The sequence below is a fragment of the Poecile atricapillus genome, chromosome 16 (genome assembly GCF_030490865.1).
Source record: "Poecile atricapillus isolate bPoeAtr1 chromosome 16, bPoeAtr1.hap1, whole genome shotgun sequence".
Lineage (NCBI taxonomy): Eukaryota > Metazoa > Chordata > Aves > Passeriformes > Paridae > Poecile > Poecile atricapillus.
In genome coordinates this window covers 2028073-2047947 of record NC_081264.1, presented here as the reverse complement: position 1 = coordinate 2047947, position 19875 = coordinate 2028073, and the positions used below count along the sequence as shown (strand labels likewise).

Sequence of the window (19875 nt, the reverse complement as noted above, 5' to 3'; positions counted from 1 at the left end):
CTACCTCACATCCAACCACTCCTGCACAAAAAGCCAAATAGGACAGGGAGGAGGAAGGGGAATTGTGGTATCCTATGGCCACCACTTCTTGTGCCAAGAAAGCTGTGCCAGTTTTTAGAATCGAGTTTATTTCTCCCCACTATCAGGCAAAAGTGTGGTGCTGCTCCTTCTCTGTTCTGACAATGTTGGGAAACACCAGGAACAAGAGACCTGTGCCAGCCCCAGCTCCAGCCTGGCCATCCCAGAGCTCAGCCCCTGGGACAAGGGGTGTCTGCAGACAAGTCCTTGCGACATTGAGAAGGGCATGACTTGGACAGTGTCCACTTCTCCCCACGGGGCTGTTCTGCTGTAAATCAGGTGTTTGGGGAGGATGCAACCCCTGTGACACTGCTTTTCCTTCAGCTCTAGAGCCCACCCATGCAGGATGCCAGGGGGGCTGCAGGACATGCCATCACTCCAACCACACATGGGACAAACACAAACATCTGAAGTGAGGGAGCCCATCAGCTCTTCCAGGCCCTGCCAAAGCAGAATCCCTGCCTACCAACAAGCTTCCCCACGTTCACACTTGTCCTGGTTTTAAATTAAAAATAAATATTTAAATAGAAGAACGATGCAGCTCCTGACATCCACCTACAAAACAAACACATCATGTCTGGGAAGACACACCAATAGGCCCAAAACCAGGACCGTCACTTTCTGTGGGCGTATAAACAAGAATTACCCGTCTGGGAGGCTCAAAGGCTGTGCCCTTGAGAAAAAAAAAAGGCTCTTGCATGTCCCAAGAACCATCTGTTTTTCTTTTTCCCCCTGCCCACACTCAGCTGAGCTTTTGCCTCCTCTAACCCCGTCAGAAAATGGCTGGTGGAGGGCTCAGGAGCTCAGAACCTGCTGGCATGGCCTGAAGTGACTCTGACCTGCTCTGCCTTGATAACATCCCTGTTGGGTTTTACCAGGAGAAAACAAAACCTAAAAATCAGTGAGGAGGATTAAAATTGACAAATTTCTGTGCCCTGTGATGAACTGTTAAGAGGCACTATGGAAGCCCTGGCAGGACGTAGGTGGATTAATTGCTCACAAAGTTACTCCAGTAAATTGCACTGTGAGCTGTGATGGTGTTTTTCAAATGCAAACACCAGAAAGGTTTATGAGCTGCCTTCAAACTGCCTGATGGACTTGGCAGTGCTGGGCTAATGGTTGCACTTGATGATTCTATGGGCATTTTCCAATCTAAATAATTCTGTGATTCAAAAGAGGCTTCAATTTTCCCTAGAAGAGTTTTGAAGACACCTGCTGGGAGGCACCTTATTGCCAGCACCACTGCACCAGACACAGGAGCAGCACCCAGTGGGTGCCACCTGAATTCTCCACCACTGAATCATACAAATGTGATTTAGCCCTCACCCTGACCTCAAATTTCTAACACCTGCTCATGGGCAACTCCAAAACACCTGAAATAAAAGAACTAAAGAACCCTGGAGCCCCAAACTACATGTTGCTCCTTTTCCTCTCCATTGTTTTGCTGGGTTTTGCTCAATTCTAGTTTTTTACTCCTCCTCTCCCTCTCTTTGCATCTCTTCCTGCCCTCTGCAAACCTTTCTCCCACCCCACAAATCTGCTGATTTGCCAGAGCACCCTCTCCAGACCTTTCAAATCTCCAGCTGCCTCCAGTAAGGACTTTCTTCCTTTTACATCACCTTTCCTGTTGTTCCTTGTGGTTCAGGTGCTCCCACATGCATGTACCTCGGGAAGCTTTGTGGATTTCATGAATTCAGTAAATGTCATGCCAGAAATCAAGGAAGCAGAAAGACCATGGCTGGTCAGGGGCTCTGGCAAACCAGATTTGGGTGTAGGAGGCCAGCACTAGCAGCACGGCCAAGGCCAGACAGACACTGAGGGTACCACAGCACCACCATAAGCCACCCCAGCAGTGCAGGGCAGCACCAGGAAAATCTTTAGATAAATGAAATGCTGAAAACCCAGAAGTGGCCTCATTAAAACACAGTTCTTCATGCAGCAGACTGAAGAGGTACTTAGGCCCAGCCTAAGGCACTGAAAGTATCCTTTGCTGCCCACCAGGAAAGTTGGACACGTCTCTGCTGCTCCTGTGTGCGGCACTGGGAGGGAGAGCCGGGGAAAACACCCCGAGTCTCAAGGCTTCTGTGCTATCCCTAGATTTGGGAGTGCCAAACACTGCTTCCATCCCCTTCCTGGTAAATCCTTCTACCCTAAATAACCTGAGTCTACCAGGCTCATTCAGATTTGCTAATTGAACTGTGTAAAGCCACACTCCTGAACGCAGTGTCACAGAAAAGTTCTCAGCAACACACAGAGAAAGCCCAATGGAACGAAAAAGGAAGAAGCCTCCTTACCACCCCCACCTTTTAAAATTATTTTAAAGCTTCCAGCCTGCTGCCTTACCTACCATAAAGTCTCCAGCAAACTCCTCAGTGCTGTCCCCGAGCTCAGGGTAACCCCCACACTAAGCCAACAACTGCAGGCAGCCGCGCAGCCCTTCTGCCTCTCTCGCTTTCTGTTTTGGACACGTGCACTTGCTGCTGTGCTTCATTTCTCCTTCCCTGCCTGCAGCTGCTGGGTCCTGGCTGCCTGATCTCCAACCAGGAGGAAGAAGGGGAGGTCTGAGAGCGATGCTGGAAGGAACCCCCAGGCGCTGACCCGCAGCACACGGCGCCAGACAGCGCCACAGCCAACAGCACCTCTGACCCTGCACTCCCAGCACCAGCACCAAGCACATCCACACAGACAAGGCATCCACCGACTGCTCCATCCAGATGGCCCTCCCACAGCTCCAAGAATTAGCCTCTGAGGAGAAGACCTCAGAGATGGGAGGCCTGCAGAAAGGAAGCCTGAAGATGGTTTTGCAACAGAAAGGCCAACTGCTCCTCCTCTCTTCCTCCTACCTGCAGAAAAACAAGTACAAACACCCAGTGCTTTTGGCTTCCCTGGAAAACAGCTCTGGAGCAAGCCCATGGAGACCTAGAGTGCAGCCAGATGAGAACCTGCAGCACAGCTCCAGCAGCCCAAAACGTGAGATCCGTCCTCGTCGCTTACCACGTCCTCAACCGAGAAAGCAACCGGGAGCTCCCTGCTGAGTTTCGGTGTAAGACAGCTCTGCTTAAAAACCACCGGTGCTTGTTTTGCCGTGACGCCGAGGGGGAGCAGCCTGGGGTCAGCCACCACATCCGCCAGCTGAGCCGGCTCCCGGCGGAGAGCGGCACCGGCACCGCAGCCGCCTCGAATCACGGCATCGGCTGCGGGCAGCGCCGCACCTGCAGAGCTCCCCGGCACAGCAGAGCTCACCCAGTGACAGGCCACTGCCCCACACTGGCCTTGCAGGCAGACAAACAGGCCTGGGCACTGCACACACTCCTGGAGGAGCAAATGCCAGCTCCTCGCCACCTCCGCCATGGATTAGGGCTGCTCGTTACAAGCTCACCCAGCGTTGTATGGCAAGTAATTCTTATTTTCTAACTGTGCTGTTTCTGTTGAAACATTCAGTGAGGCAAATTCATAATGGTGTGGCACGAATAGTGAGAAAAAACAATGCCAAAACATCCCTATTTATTTCACTTCTCGTGAACTGGCCCTTATCTAATCTCACAAAGGATGCCTGGTCCATCCCTGCTGCTCGTGAGCAGCTCGCGTGCCGTTCTGGGAACTGTTAACCACAGGGGAAGCGATGGGTGACGGCACAGGGCTGGTGCCCCCCAGACCGTGGCACTGGTGGCACGTAAAGCCACAGCTGGACACTTCACAGCTGCTGCTCTGGTAGTGCCACATGGCCCAGAGCAGCCCAGCACGGTGTCCAAGACATGACCACACAGCTTTGGACTGCAGAGCCACCCCATTCCCTGGGGAAACGTGGGGCTTATTGAGCTTCCCACACCCCCAGAACCACACAGCCAGCATGGAGCATGCCAGGGCCTCAGATCATCCAGCAATTAATTTGTGGGGTGGACAAAGCAGCATGGTCACCACTCTGGTGGCTTTCTCCCAGACAGGGGATATGTTGTCCATCCCTGCTCTGCACACCCTCGACTTTGGAAAAAGAAGTTGCCTAACATCTCTTCCTGCCAGCACTGAGCATGACCTATTTTAGCAATAAAGGAAAAGTTCTCTGGTGCCTGGATACCCCTTGGCACTGGCAGCACAGCATTTGCTCATCAGACCGAGAAATGCACTTTTTAGCATTCGCCTGGAGAAAATAATTTTTCCCAAAGCCAACTCTCAAAGGTAAGAGGAAGGGGAAAGGTTTGGGAGAAACCAGGGTGGTAGCAGAGCGTAAAGTCCAGACAGAGCTTGGGCTGTGAGGGGACCAGTGTGGCACAAAACCCACCATGCTCAGCCTCCCCAGCCCAGAAGAACCATCCTCTGCTGCTGAAAACCTCCTCTGAAGTGCAAAGGGAGGTGATTATTGATCCAAACAGGTTGTCCACAAGCACAATGCTGTCTGCCCAACCACCTCCCCAAAACCCTGTGAGAAGCTCACTGCAGATTTAAGAAAATAATATCAACAACATAAACCAAACAATAACTCCTCCACAATCAGCTTCCCTGTTGAAGATAAGGTCAGTAATAAAAACCTGGCTGAATACATGCATTTGTATCTTGCCTACAGGGATGCAACATGTGCTGAAAAGACAAATGTCCTCATTGTTCCAAGGCAGTCTCATTGCCATCCATCTCTCAGAAGCTGCTGACTTGGCCTTTTGTTTTAGGAGGTGACCACACTGCGCGTGGCCCCTTGTTGGAAGGCATTGATTCCTGCTGCCATCCCTGCACCGGGGCCACGGCTGCTGCCAGCACTGATAGCGTCTGTACCAGCTGCCCAGCACTGCACCCTTCTCCATGCCCTCTCCCCAGCTCTCCAGCAAAGCAGGGCTGGCAGCAGTGCTTGGCTGCCCTGTCTGAATGTGCCATTCATGGAGAAGTCACGTCTCGGTGAGGACAGCTCTCAGCTGTTGTGGCTTCCCGGTCATCTGACCGGTGCCGGGTGCTGGAGCCAGCTGCCAACCCTCTCTCCCCAGCAGCCAGAGATGCCCACAGAGCAGCAGCACATCCACTACAGTGCTGCTTTTCAGCCTCTCTCCATCACAAGACTTTTGTCCCAGTCGCATCCAGGCGCCTTTGAGCTGGGAATGAACCGTCTGCCCTTCCTCCAGCCTGGTGCTGTGCTTCCTGAAACCCTGAACACCCATCCAGGGTGAGCAGTTCTCTTCACAAAACAAACCCAAACCTTCCACCTTAAAAGGCACCAGGTCATTTAGCTCATTACCATGTCTGTTCTGTAGCACAGGCCACCAACACCTCCTACTCCCATAAACACCCACGATCAACCTGCAGGTCCGTGCAGGAATCTTTCAGCTTTTCATGTCCCCTACTCTTCCTTACACCTCCACAGCAAATCTTTCATTTGCTCATTATTTTGAATAAATGCTGTGACAATGACAACCAGCAAAAGTCCCCAGTCTTGCAGAAGGTGCCTCCAGGGGCTGGTGGGGCAGTGCAGAGTCAGGCCTGAAGCACAGGAGAAGGTTCCAAAAGTGGCTTTAGTGGCTTTGCCAAACCACATAAGCAATCAAAGTTCTTTCTTCCCCTGTGGATTTACAATCTTGAGAACAACCAAAAGCAAAGCATCACCTTCTGCATCAAATCATGTCCAAAAAGAAGATTAGGGAGCAACCACGGAAGTTTACTGTAGCTTGAAGTAAAATAAGTGTTTTGGATAAAGGCTGTATCCTAGGGAAAACAAGATTTAAATACAAACTGCTGTAAGCCAACTTCTTCCCAGCAATGGGAGGGAGACCCTAAGGCAGGGAATTAGGTGTCCTGTTCTTTCACCTCCATGCTCTCCCAGTCCCAGAGCAGAAAGCCAATTTTCTGAAATCCACCACTGAGCTGCTCAGAGCTAATGGAATCTGTCTCTGGAAAGGTACTCAAGAGAGATAGCACCGAGTTCTCGTGACAGACCTGATCAGAGTCAGTATTTCCAAGGTATGTCTTTTATTTTTAGGTCATTGCTTTAAACATTAGCTGGAGCCCAGCAGGCAGAATTCAGGATCCCTTGCTCAGCTGGTAGCAGGAGGCTGCTCTTTGTGCTCAGAGCTGGTGCACCACAAACTTCTGTTCCACCAGTTCCTGGACCACTGACACAGACCAGCATTTTGGTGCCAGGAGAGAAAAGTGTGAATAACTGCTCCAAGGCAAACCAACACAGCAGCAGGAAGGCACAGTACAGCAGCCCTGTGCAGGTTTACCTGGCACTGCTGTGCCACAGCCACCGTGTCACCACGGAGAGCAGAGAGCTCCTGCCATCTCCAGAGCCTCCCACCAGCACCTTCCACAGCAGCACACTGCATTTAACTCACCCTGCTCCAACTGCTGGGAGGAGGAGTCTGGGCAGGGAAGGCACTCGATTCCCCCCAGGCCACCTTTTGGCTTGGACACCAAATCAACACGCAAGTTTGCACCAAGCCCTTGTCTCTGGTTGGCACAGACAAGGACGTTATTTATCACGGGCCAAAGCAAACGAGCCGTGGGGCCGGGATGCTCCTGCACAAGGGCTGTTTTGCAAATGGGGAGTTTAATGAAGGAACCACTGAGCTGCTCCCAGGCAGGAGAGGTGGCACAGGAAAAGCACAATGGTCTCAAAGCTGGAGCAGAGGAGTTGAAGAGGGCTTAAGCTCACCTTTCCATCCCAAGTGAAGCTGTGTGCAGGGAATGGGGGCAAACAGCAGGAAGAAGAGAAAATAAACCTCCTGTTTAGGAGGGAGGGAAAGGCGCTCACAAAGGGGAATTGAAGTGATGATGGAGCACCAATTTCATATGAATGTGTACACACCCCAATCCTACCAATCCCTAATCCTGTTTAGCATCTCTAGTACAGGAAAGCACCCCAAAAGCAAAAGATATTTTGTTAGAGGCTGCTGCTTGAGGACACCTTGTGTGCCCCAACCCCCAGCATCTCCAGCACCTGATACCACCCTCCTGGAAAGCTCAGCCTGCATGCAAAGCCACACCATTCCTACTCTGAAATGTCAGGGCACTAACAGGAGCAGGAAGGCAGGTAAGGAGGTCACAGCAAGAACCTGGATTCACACAGGAAGAAAAGAGGGGAACCCTTCTGTTCCCAGTGAATATTGATCATGAAGAGGTTTTAAAAAGAAAGGGGGATGTGCACTACACAGGAAAATTGATCTGTTTACAGAAAATATCTGCAGGTTGCCTGAAAATGAATATCCTTCATGCGAAAGTTTCCTTTGAGAGAGCATGAACTTTGGACACATTAGAAGGTTAAGAGCGTAAGTAATGTGTTTTTTCACCTTTAGCTAAAGGTCATGGAGCATTCAAACAATTCCTCTGTTTCCAGGCTGAACATGACAGAAGTCAACTGCGCACCCCAACATTACAGCTAATGAATATGGAAAACAGAAATGTTTTCCCTGCACTTTGGCCAAGAACCACTCCGTGCCCTGAAGAAGAAACTGCTGATTATTGGAGATTTTAGTTTTACCTCAAGAAAGTCAAACAAACCAGAACCTTTTCACTAAGCTTCCTTCTTCCCATTACAAACCTGTTGACTTGTCAAAGCTTTTTGCAAGTCATTGTCTACTAAGACAGAATTAAATCCAGGGTCATTATAAAATTTTGCACCATTTTCACACCCAGCCTTCCCGACAACTGTTGGGACCAGATATTTCTCAGTGAGGAAGAAGAGGAGGAAGATACCTGAGTATGTTGCTTACCCTGTGGGAGAGGAAGTTTGCTGCATCAGCCATTGGCGAGAGCTCAGTCTGGGTCAGACCCACGGGTTCACAGCCCTGCCCAAATCTGGCAAACGAGAGTGAAACCAGACAACAAACATCCTCACTCAACCGGTACTGGATCTTCTGTGCCAGCTCCAAACTCAGCAGCAGCTCGTGGAATAGGCTGCTGGGAGGAGGTGCCCATATGTACAAAGCATATTTCTGTTTGTTTACTTGAAATACAATTTTTTCCCTGTTTTGTTGGATATTCCCTTGGGCTTTATGTGATGGGAGAAGAAAAATCCCTCAGCCTGCTTCCATTTCCTCCTGCCCCTTCACAGCATCCCCTCTCACTTGCCTCATCTGTGAAATCAAACAGCTGCAATCCCTTAAATCACTTTTCATAAAGTGTCTCCAAGCCTAAAATAATGTCACGGCTCATTTCTGAGCTCAGCATTCCTACCGCGCCGCATTTCCCTGGGTGCGACCGTCACAGTTGAGCTGTGATTATTTATTTATATTATAATAGCATTTGCAGCCCTGCTGTGCTCAGCCCTGCACACGTGCCCAGGAGGTGACCCAGGGCGTTTCCACCACCAGGATAAGGATCCCTGAGCTGATGAATTCCCAGTTCTCAGGAAAGGAACAGTCTTGGAACGCAACAAACCAGAACCAAAATTTAATTAGATGCAAGACATGTTAGTGTCGGGTTGGTTTTGGCCTCTCTTGGTTTCTTCCAAACAAGCTCTCACTGTGCAAACACACCCCATGACAAAACTGACCTGGCCAAGACATGCAAGCAAATACCGCTGACTTTTAATATTAAACAGCGCAGCAACTTCAAAGGAACTGGGCTCTCCTCTCCCAAGCAATCCCACCAGAGATCAGCTCCAGCCCCAGAGCCATGGCCAGGTTCCAGCTCACGGCGCCGCCGAGCAAGAGACACGTGTTTGTGAACAGCTGAGAGCGGCGGGGCGGATCATGCAGGGACACGCTTCCAGCAACAGGCAAGGTGCGTCCGCTTGTGTGCGGCTGGCACGCTTCTGCCCAGAGGAGCCTTCTGCCTTTCCATCCAAAAAAAGTCTCAGCTCGGACCTCTCCTGCGTCCAGACACCCAAAAGGTATCGTGTAACTTCGGGTGATTACATGCGCCTGTAAAAATAGCTTCTAGAAGCGAATGCCAGCAACTTCTTCCAACATTAATACAACAGAACAAAACCTGCAGGCTGCAGAAACCCCCAGCTCCAGCCCACTGCAAACAGCTGCCCTGCTCATCCTGCTCTTGCAGCAGTTGGGATTTTGCAGGAGACAAGGGCTCGGCACCCCAAGGGCAGGAGCCATTCGCACTCTTCTTTAAATCGGTCTCCACATTGCAGATTGAGGTTCCTCTGGTTTGCTTTTAAACCACAGTCTTGCAAGAACTGCAGATCGTGCTCACCTGGTCACATCCTCCTCCCGCTCGGGTTTCTGACAAAAAGAGAACTGGGATTTTCTTTTTGAGACAAATGCTCTTGGTTATGTTCCAGCCCCCAAACAAACACGCTCACACTGATGGAAGCAAAGCTCCCATAAATCGAACCAGGTCAGCGTGTCTCATAGCCAGGATGAAAAGCTTCTTTGTGCAGCAGCACGCAGGCCCCGAGCGATGTAGATGAGCCAGCAAACGCAGCCAAGAGCTCGTCCCGCGCCCTCCTTAACGTTTCTATTTCAAAGCCTTTCCAATCTCCAGCTCTGCTCCCTGTGCCACTCTGCTGAAGCTAGGCAAAGAGGGAAAATGGAATTTCGGCCATTCACTGGCATTTCATGGGTTTCCAGGCTCTCAAGGTGAACACTGAAACCAGCACAGACTGTCACTGTCACAAGTAACCCCCAGACAAGGTCTCCTCCCTGACTTGTGTTCCAGGCACCTTCCACCTCACTGTGATCCACCACGAAGCAGCTCCAAAGACCCTTAGAAGTGTGAGACATACTCCAGCACCTAACAGGATTCCTTTAAGCAGCCTGAGCTGACTAAAGCTGCTCCACTAAGAAGAGTTTCTTCTGTTAAGGGCTTAAACTGAAAACACTCACCCATCTGGGATGAGCAAACACAGGCATGAGTGAGACAGCAGAGAAAGGAGAGGCTGGATCCAGGTGAGTTAATTTCTATGAGTTCTGGTACATTCATCAAGACAGAGCCAAAAAAAAAAGAACATCTCCATCTTATGCCTTGATCCAAGAAGAGAAAAGATTACAGGTCAAGACTAAGGCAGGAAGAAGGATAAAATGGAAAGCTCAGCAGCTCAGTTATCTTCTTGCTCCCCAGGAGAGCTGCAGAAAGAGAGGCAGGTGTGCTAACAGAGAGCAGGAGGCAGGTTCACTCTCAGCAGTTTGCCTGGAAACCAGGAGAGCTCTCCTGTGGGTGTGAGGAGCAAGGACTGGGTTCCTGGGAAGCAGTGAGCCCACACGTGGAAGAGGATGGTCCTTCCCTTGTGATTCAGTGCCAAGGAAGGGCCACACCACAAAGGGTTGAAGGGCACAGGCTCCTGCTCCACAAGAAGGGTCAAACCTTCCCCTTTACCCTCCCAGGCTGGATGCTGCACCCAACCAAGGGTGCTCCTGCCAGCAGGACAAACGGACACAGTTGCTCAGAAATGATGAGCCAGAGCCCACGAGCACAGCAAGCGCTTAGGAAAAGGCTGGAAAGGGAGAGAAAAACTGAAAGCACCATATGGAGAAACAAAAGAGGATCCCATGAGAGAGGAACAATGCAATCCTGTACCACAGGCACGGAAATGGTCTGATTTCCCCGTAACAGCCGCATCCGAGCCGGGCGCAGCTGAAGCGCTGCCCCAGCACTGGGGACGCCCACGTGGCTCCCAGCCCACGGGAGCAGGGAAGGAAATCCTTGGCCTTACCGCGTGTGGCCGGGCGATCTGCACCGGGTAGGACATGGCGTGCGGGGGGTAGCGCGGCTCGGCCGCGCGCCAGCTCTGCGTCACGGGCTGCGTGGAGCCAGACATGGCCGAAGAACGGGCGCGGCGGTGGCTGCTTCCAAATCACCAACGAAGGATTAGGAGAGCCGAGAGCTCCTCTTCATCGTGTGTGTGCTCTCCACGCGGCGCAATAGCTGGAGGGAAACGGGAAAGCAGCAGGTTAAAATTCAGTCAGCCACAGTCCTAGGAGACAACTGAGAGTCAGGCCTTGGGCTGTCACCAAAACCTCACAGCCCTCGCAATTCCCCAGCAGCTCTGTTTGCCTGCTGGCAAACCCCACTGCTAAGCTTCCTCTGTAGGTTACTCCTATTACAGGAAGCCTAAATGTACGATTTTCCCAAATTTATCCCACCCAATTTCCCTGGAAAGCCTTTACCCACCACCAGCAGGACCAGGAAGCCAAACTGCCAGCTGTTTCTTTGGGTCCTGCTGATCTCTAAGTCTCTTGGTTGCTTTTTTGCAGGGTGACTCAGTTTCCAAAAACACAGTCTAGAGTTTTGGCATTTCAACACAAGGTCCAAAAAGGCACAAGGTTCCCCCCCCAGCCCCTTCAACATCCACACTCTCACGTGTCAGTGCTGTTTCCAAGCTGTGGCCACCTCTGCAGCCCCCTGATCTAATGACAGGAAGGACACCAGGCACTGACCTCACATGCAGCTGTGCCCATCCACGAAGCTACAATAAAACCCAGGACTAAAGCGTGTCACACACCCCCAGTGCTACCTGGATTAGCCCTTCTGATAGGGACCAAGTGCCAGAGAACACACCACAGCCCTGAGGGTATTTTCACAAACACCCCTGACACCCACATGTTCCCTCCTGTAGCACCTGTTGCAATTCCTTTAGCAGCTGCAACAAAATCAGGAAAACCAACAAAGTGGGAAGGTGCCTCTTGGCCCCAGGGGGAGATTTACAAGTTACTGATTGCTTGGTGATGATTTTAAGCCTCCTGTTTTTTGTCTGGATTACAATGAAAAAGTAACAAAGGTCTAAATGTTGCCCTTCATCGCTGTCAGTGTAAGGTGCATCAACTACTATTCTAAAATTCAGTTATTTACACAAAGCATAATTTGCCACTGCTGCCTGCCTGGCTCAGGGGATGTTATCAGGATGCCAAGCAGGGACAGCCCCAGCTCCCATTCTCCATCCCACTCAGTGCTTCGCACGCCTCCTCCCCAGTGCAGGTACGTGCTGTGTATGGATTTGGGCAAGGTTTTTGGCAGTATCAAAATCTTCCAGCAGCACACCAGGAACAGCAAAAAGAAACTTCCAGTGCTCCCAGCAGCCTCTCCCCACACTTGTGGTCTCTGTGCATGGGGAGCACAGCCAGCCCCAGCCAACGCAATTTTAACTGAAACAGCAGTTGGCATCTACAAAAATCAAAAAGGGGGTGGGAAAGTGGGGGGAAAAAAAAGAATAAAGAAAGAGGAAGCTTCTCCTTTTCTATTTCTTTTCCCTCCTGTGAGACCACAGATGAGCCCAAGCTGATAAACCCCTCGCTATCTGCTGCAGGCAGGCACTGGGCTGCCTCACTGGTTTGCCGGCACCGATGGAGCCTCGCAGCCAGAAATAAACCAAAGCAAGGCAACGGTCCCTGGCAGCCAGGGAAAGGCAGCCCTGGGAGACCCTCTCACACAGAGGTTAAATATTACAGAAATTATCTTTTCAGCAAATCCCCAGGAAGCCTAAGGATGACACACAGACATCAGCATGCTCCTGATGAGGGTCAGGGGAGTCTCTTTGAAAAAGGTATTTTACCAAGTGAAAAAAATGGAAAAAGACATGATTTAGCTCTCAAGGCAGGGTGAGAGGGACAACCAGTGTCCCTCCTGCTTTCAGCTCACTCCCTGCATAAGAGCTGGGATTCCCCCCAGTTCTGGACCCACATATCCCTGCTGAGCCCCAGGACACCTTACCTGTTACCCCAGGAAGCACCGGTGGCCTGCGAGCAGCTGGACCCTCATCCCACAGCAGCCAACCTCCCCATGCAAGAGCTTGGTGTGCTCAGAGCAATCCAGGCAGGGCAGGAAAGCCCCTGTGCACACGGGGGAATTCAGAGGCACCCAGAACACGCCGAGTTATACTTCCAGTATGACTGTCCCACTTCCCCTCGTGCTTCCGACTGGATGAGATTTTAATCAGCGATTCCCACCCTAAGCTGGGGGCTGTGCCAGGATCATGTGGCTCAAAACCCTCCAGGGACACAGCAGCACCCTGCCAGGAGACACCAGCACCTTTCCAGCTCTCCCAAGTGCTGCTCTAGGTGCAAACCCTCCCTTGCAGCTGCCAAGGACATGTGCATGGGGCTCTCGAGGGCTCCAAAAGCTCAGCAGGATCTGCAGTAATTTCAGGTACTTTCCCAATAACAGATTCAAACTCAGACATCTTAAATACATATATATATATATATATATATATATATATATATATACACACATACACACACACACTCTCCAACCCAGCAAGCCAAGGCTTCCTGGAAGCACAGCAGGTAGATCTAACCATGCTGAGGCAGCTGTCTACAGTAAAAGAAATGGGTTGTTTTTTTTTTTAAAAACTCTTCAGCTTAAAACACAGCACCAGGTGCAAAGCCACATGGTATCGAGCTCTAAAGCAGTTTAAAAGCTTTTTTGCCTTGGTCTGTACAACTGAAAAAAAGTTAACTGCCTACTATAGGAATACAGACACAGGATGAAAATACAGGGGCCAATAAAACAGTCCTGCACCAAAGCCCGGTGTCTGTGAGCTGCGTCCTGCATTAATCACAAGCTAGCAGGAGCACAAAAGGATTTTTCCCTAACAAGGGCAGCAAACCACTTCTGCCTTTATTGAAGCCTCTTGTTAGGAGCCCTGGGAAGACAAAAGTAAAAATCACATGGTCCTTGCGAGCAGGAGAGAAGCACTGTCCGTGCATTTCCACATCTGCAGACAGCAGGTCACCAGCAAGATCCCAGCACAAGCCCAAGGCCCTGGATGTTTCCACCACAGCAGGACTGGAGCCAAACAAGGTCACCAAAGCACTGGGGCAGCTCCACAGGTGCCTCAGATCACACCTCAGGTCCCATTTTTACACTCCATGTGCCCAGCCCTGCTCTGGGAAGGAGGGTCCATGACCAGCAGGCAAAAAGGCTATGGGTGCTCTCACTGGGGAGCAAAAGGGGAGCTCATCTTGCAGGGAATGCACTGGTGCCCTTCACTGGGTGCAGCTAGGACATCACCAGGCCATCTATTCCCAGCAAAAGACACTGAGGCGTCCAAAACTCTTTATTAATTATTTTTAAGAGAGGCACACAAACAATAGGAACAGATTAATGGAAGTAAGAGAGGGAGTGCAGCCAGGCTCTTTAAATCTTTAAAATCAAACTGTTTAGCTCTTACTTTCTCAACTGATTTTGATGAAGAACAGACATTGTCTCACAGGAAAGGTATTTCTCCCCCCAGTTAGAGTCTCCATCTGAGGCTGTTTTACCCATAGACCTGCATTAGCCATTACAGCCCTAGGTACCAGGAGATTTATGGTCTCTGATTAGGAACAGGAGGTTATCACCAAAACCAGAATCAGGGCTACAACATGAACCTGTGGAGGAGGTGAGTGCTTATGGAACCTCCTGGATCTGTTTATTTTCACCTGTTGAAAGACTCACAGGATTCTGCTCCACTGCTGAAGCCTTCAAAACTCCCCCGTCCTCCCCCACCACCACCCTGCTCTCCTGTTCTTCCTCTTCATGTGCCATTTACCATCTAGAATTGTTTCCCCATCACCTGTTCTCCCAATCCACACCACAGAAACACACTACAAGCCACAGCAAGTTGCTGCAGGCTGGCCCACACTGCCAAGGAGCTCTGCCAGCATGCCCCAGCACCCAGCAGTGTCCCCCAGCCTGTGCTCGTGGGGTGCCCAGCACTGGGCCAGGCAAATCCACATCCAAAAGAGGGGCACCAGAATCCACAACACCTGCAGTCATCTATGGATTCCCAGCTCACAGGGCTGTACAGCTCCATCCTGGACCTCCAATGCAGCTCCCTGCCGCAGCAGAACCTACACTGATACTGGCAGGACCCTGCAGGTCTAAAAGAAGGGGTTTGCAATTAAATCCAGCTGTAAGAAAAAATTAATTAACACCATTCAACACACTTGTTGCTCTTCAAAGTTAGAGACAACCTTTCTGATTTGTTCTGGACTCCTCAGGGAGAGCAGGATTCCCAGGTGAGGTCTCTGGCTTCACTGGCACAACAGAAATGTGGGCCAGTTGCTGTAATTACCCCGTGCCTTAGTTCATCTATCTGAAAGGTGAGAACAACAAGACACTCCCAGCTCACAGAAAATACCGGTTCATCCGTTCTCAGAGGAGTCTTAAAGATCCCAATGAAAATACATGGCTCAAGTTCAAAATGCACTTCTATTTTTTTTATTATTTTTTTTAAAGCAAGGACATGCTGAAATAAGATTAACAGAATATTTTGTTTCCTAAGTCCAGAGTAATGTTACTCAACTTGTGGTCTACGGACCATGGATGGTCTACAGAAGACGTTAAGAGGCAGCCCACAAAATGACTGCAAAACCCCTTATTAAAAGGCAAAACCTAGTACCACCACACCACGCAGACATGGCAAATAAGAAATGCTGTTGGCACTCACCAGTGCATTTAACTGAAGAGTATTGACAACAAAGCTCATATTTAATTACATTAAATGATGCAGTTTTTGGAAAAAACAACAAAGTAATCTTTAATCAAATGCTAAATAGACGACAATTTTCCTCCTCAAACAAGAAATAAAAGCTTTCTATCCTCCGGTCAACTTGTGTATTTTGAAATAAAAGTCAAGGAGACCTTTGTAATGATGTTTAATTAATACCAAGCTGTAGCATCCACCTCCAAGAGTCCAACCAACCATGATACCTAAAAAACCCCAGCACCCAGTTGTGCGTGGCACAGAAGAACTCACTGCTCACCAGCCCCCACCCCACTGACAGCTCTAGATCAAAACCAGACCTGAAAAGCAGCTAAGAGATTTACTCATTCTTGCTTTAAAGGACTAGTGGAAGCAGAAATAATTAAGATGCAATGAAAATGGGTAGAGAGACGTTCCTAAGAAATGCACCACAACGTTAATGGATTTGTTGAATCAATATGTGCATGAAATTTTCTTGGAAGACAGTTGACATTATACACAAATATTTGTATGTACTGTATTTACAGAGTCCTTTCAAGAGGAAAGCAGGCCGTCTGCCACAGATTTAGGGCTCTATTCAGAACAACAAAGATGACAATGTCAATGTCTGCAGCCCGGTAACCCAGAGCTCAATCACAGCAGAGCACAGAGGTTTTACATTAACATTGCAGCATGGGGTCAAAAGGAAAGATCAGGCACATCCTGAGCTCTATGGCATGAAGGAGAGGTTATTTCAACCCCAGGGATCACAGCTTGTACCTGCATGGGATCCTAAAACATTTGCCTTGGTTTGGAGAGCACAGAAGTCCAGCCAGACTGGCAGGACCTGGCACATGATGGTCAGACCCTGAGGTTCCTCAGCTGTTCCTCCAACATCAGTACCCAAAACAGCTCTTGTCCCATTCCCCAGCTCACCCACTGGCAGAGCTCTCCTCCCTCTTCTCTTCTGTCCAGATGACTTCTGAACCAGATTTTTTCCTTGCCTGACCAACGGTGCAGATGCACACGCAATTATGGGAGCAGATCTGGGGGAAGAAGGGACCTTGCAGCACCATGACAGAGTTGCTCAGAGCAGGGTGTTGCCTTGTAAAAAGGTACAACCGGTCCCTAAGGCCATGGAGGGGATGACAGAAGCTCAGGAGCTGAAGTCTCTCATCCTGGTTTGCCGTCTCATAGCTGCAATCAGGCTGCATCAGCTCTCCCAACCACGCCATGGCTCCACACAGAACCGGTTCCAACCCCTGATGAAAGACGACTGCTCTGCCCTGCTCCTATCACTGCCCAAAGTCGCAAAGCAGGATTTGCCACTTGTGTTTCTCCTTTTCAATCTTTCCAAGCTATTTTGGGCCCGGGACCCACGTTTAGCTCTGCCCCAAGATAACCTTTGCCAGCAGTTGTGTACCGATCTTGGCACCGCAGCAGCACGGAGCAAGGTCAGAGCATTGCATTTTGCCAGCCCCATTCCCAGTAGCGTTTTGAAAAGCAGGTTTGCCAGGCCAGCTGCTCCCAGCCTGATGCTTCTGGAAAGGACATGCTGACTGTGCACTGTGATTCCTGTCCCTGACAGCCCTTGCTCAGACCCCAGCCCACAGCAGGAGAATCTGATTCCCAAGGAGCCACTGAGACATCTGCACGCCCGCCCCAGCACTCCTCCTTGTCAGGGGAGCACTTGCAAGGGATTTCACAGGCTTTAAATACATCTCAACCCTCAGCAGAGGGGCTGCAAGTGACCTTGTGATGGTTCCCAGAGGGACATGTATGTGCTTAAAAGAACAAGATTGACCCATTTCTCTTTGCAGGAGCACTTGGCCGTCTCTCCCCAGCTGCAGGGACATTGTCTTATTAAAATGCACAAGCCACACACCAAGTGCCAGCCTGGCCATGGCTCCAGCCTCAGGTCAGCACCAACATCTCCGCTCTGAGTCTCTGCTTTTCAAATCCAGTCCTAATGTGCTTCTTCTCCTTCAGTCTCCCTACTCCCATTGTTGGATTCCCCCTAAAAAACACAAGCACCTCCCAATTTTGCAGTTGAGACTGGTAAACCATGCAGACAACGCATGGCTCTTTGAGCAGCGAGCCTGTCAGCAGGGACGTGATGGCAGAGCTGCTCCTGTTATGCAACAGCATCGCTGCTCCTGTGCCAAGGCACCCACAGCCCTGCAAAGCCATTCCCAAGCTGCTCCCAGGGAAGTGGGGATGGCCAACACACACGGCCACACTCAACCCACAGCTACCAACTGCCTAAACCCTCAAAAGGAACACTTCAAGTAATTAAAGATAGTGACAAGGAACAGTGAAACAGAAACCCACACTGAAAAAAATAGAGAAAGGAAAAAAAAGGGGGGGAGGTGGGATTTGGATCCATGCACAGGCCATTCATGGAACAAAGGAGTTATTTTAAGTCTGGGCTGGAAATAGAAAACAAATTAGACCACGCAAGGCCTTTGTTGAAGATGATCTGCAAAGACAAATGGAAACGCCTGGAGAGGAAATTAAAAAAAAACCCAAACATGAAACCACCCGGGCACTGGGACTGCAAAGGGAAACAGGGCAGGGAACTGGAGAAGGAAAGGAAAGGAGTGACAGTCAGATCCAAAAGGAGACAGATAAGAAAACCAGTGCAGGACAGCAAAAGCAGACTAACAGAACTGACTGGTAAAACCCCAGGGATGGAAAAACTGCTAAAAATGCCCCATTTTGTGGTGGGAGCCCATCCCAAAGTTCCAGATACAGAAATGCAGGAGTTGAAACTAAAAAGCACATCTGCTGGAGCAAGATGGGCTGTGCAAAAGAACAAACCAAACCCTCCTCCTTTTCTGCCCAACCCCTGTCTGGCAGCCTGGCATGCTGCAATATTCACCCTGTGCTGCCACATCCACCTGGGATGGGATCCAGGCAATTTGAGCCATAGTGCAAGTGCAGACAGCCTATTCCAGGGCAAAGCTCCTTCCCTCCCCACTTCCAGACCCCATTTCTCTCTCTTCCCTGCTCACATACACACCATCCTTCCCACTTCAGCTACCCCCTTCTTACATTAAACACGGACTTAAATGCTGGAACTGTTACGCAGTTCTAATCTCAGTTGAATAAACACACACCAGCAAGTTTAAATCAAAAAACCCCACGCAATTCCTTGCTGACAATGATACTGTAAGCATATGGCAATTTCAGCCACGCTCCCAAGTGCATTAAACAGCACATTAACAGCCGTCGCTGTAACAACACATCACCACTGCGGCCACTTGCTGCTCCCAGGAGCTAACCTAAAGCCCAGGCTGCCCAGACAAACAAGGCTTTTAAAATGCAAGGCAGATTACAAAGCACCTGCGAGATTTATTTATATATTTTAGCACAGAACACGCTGCTTATTTGATTTTCAAACCTTTCAGTTCATGTTGCTAAAGAGACAGGTCCTCTGATGTCTTGGGCACGTTCATGAAAGCGAGGGGAGTCATCTCCTCCAGATCCTTTTGTTGAACAAATTACTCAGCTCAGGAGTGACATTTTCAGTTATTTACATCCTGAATAAAGAAGGGAAATTCATTTTCTGGAGTTCCTAAGATAAGTTCTTTGAGGCAGATTGTACCACTAAACATTTTCTCCTTTCGCACGTTCCCAATTTTCAAAGGCGACAAAACATCTTTGCCTTCTAAATTATTCCTTTTCTTTCATGATCCTCTAATGATTCAGGAGTCTAAACTTCACATGAGGATCTTTGAAGAGCACCAACTGCCAGCATAAAAGCTGAACTATTATGACAAACTGCACAATTTAATGCCTCCCTAGGAAGACACGTGCAAAGGAACAGAATTACCCGAGGGAACCGAAATGAAGCCTGCAAATAAATTAAATGACCTGTAAACCAAGGTACTCAAAAATATATGAGATGCAACTGTGCCATAAAATATCACTAAAGGAGGGAGTCTTTTGGGAGCAGAGCTGTTTTAAACTAACCCATTTCACTCTGGTTTTCACTGCAGTTGTTCCACATATCCTGAACTCCAGACTCCGGATGGGAACTGAGGTAACGCTACCTCAGTCACTTGTGATGGTCTGAACCAGCTCTGAACCCTCCCCCAGACCTTCCTCCTAACATCCTCCAGGTAATTACTAGCAGATAGAGTCAATTTTTAGCCCAGGTTAATAACTGAATTCCAGCTATTCGTTCCTGCACATTGCTGCTGCTTTCATTTCTCCCCAGGAACACTGATGAGAAGTTCTGGCTCGCTGGTGGCCCAGAGAAAGGAGCTGCTCATTAGTTCACAGCACATCAGTCGGACAGACAGGTCCAAGCTGCAGCAGCCATTAATTGGCTGTGTTCTGCTTTTCTTGTCTAGGTAATTAATAGCTTCTACACAGAAAGTCAAAGTCTCTCTAGAGGCACCCAAAAATTCCAGTGTTTGCATACAATGAGGATAATTTGCAGTGAGGGAAGGGGAGCAGAAGAACATCACCTCCAC

General features: G+C 49.6%; 1 protein-coding gene across 11 annotated transcripts in view; it reads right to left on the bottom strand.

Annotated features, from left to right (window-relative positions):
* NCOR2 (nuclear receptor corepressor 2) overlaps nucleotides 1–19875 on the bottom strand; it is a 227268-nt gene that overhangs the window by 145825 nt on the left and 61568 nt on the right. For all 11 annotated transcript variants that reach the window (XM_058851341.1, XM_058851345.1, XM_058851346.1 and 8 more), the window contains exon 2: nucleotides 10664–10875. In XM_058851341.1, coding sequence (XP_058707324.1) covers nucleotides 10664–10768 — 105 coding nt within the window. In that variant the 5' untranslated portion in view covers nucleotides 10769–10875. The remainder of the gene's footprint in view (nucleotides 1–10663; nucleotides 10876–19875) is intronic.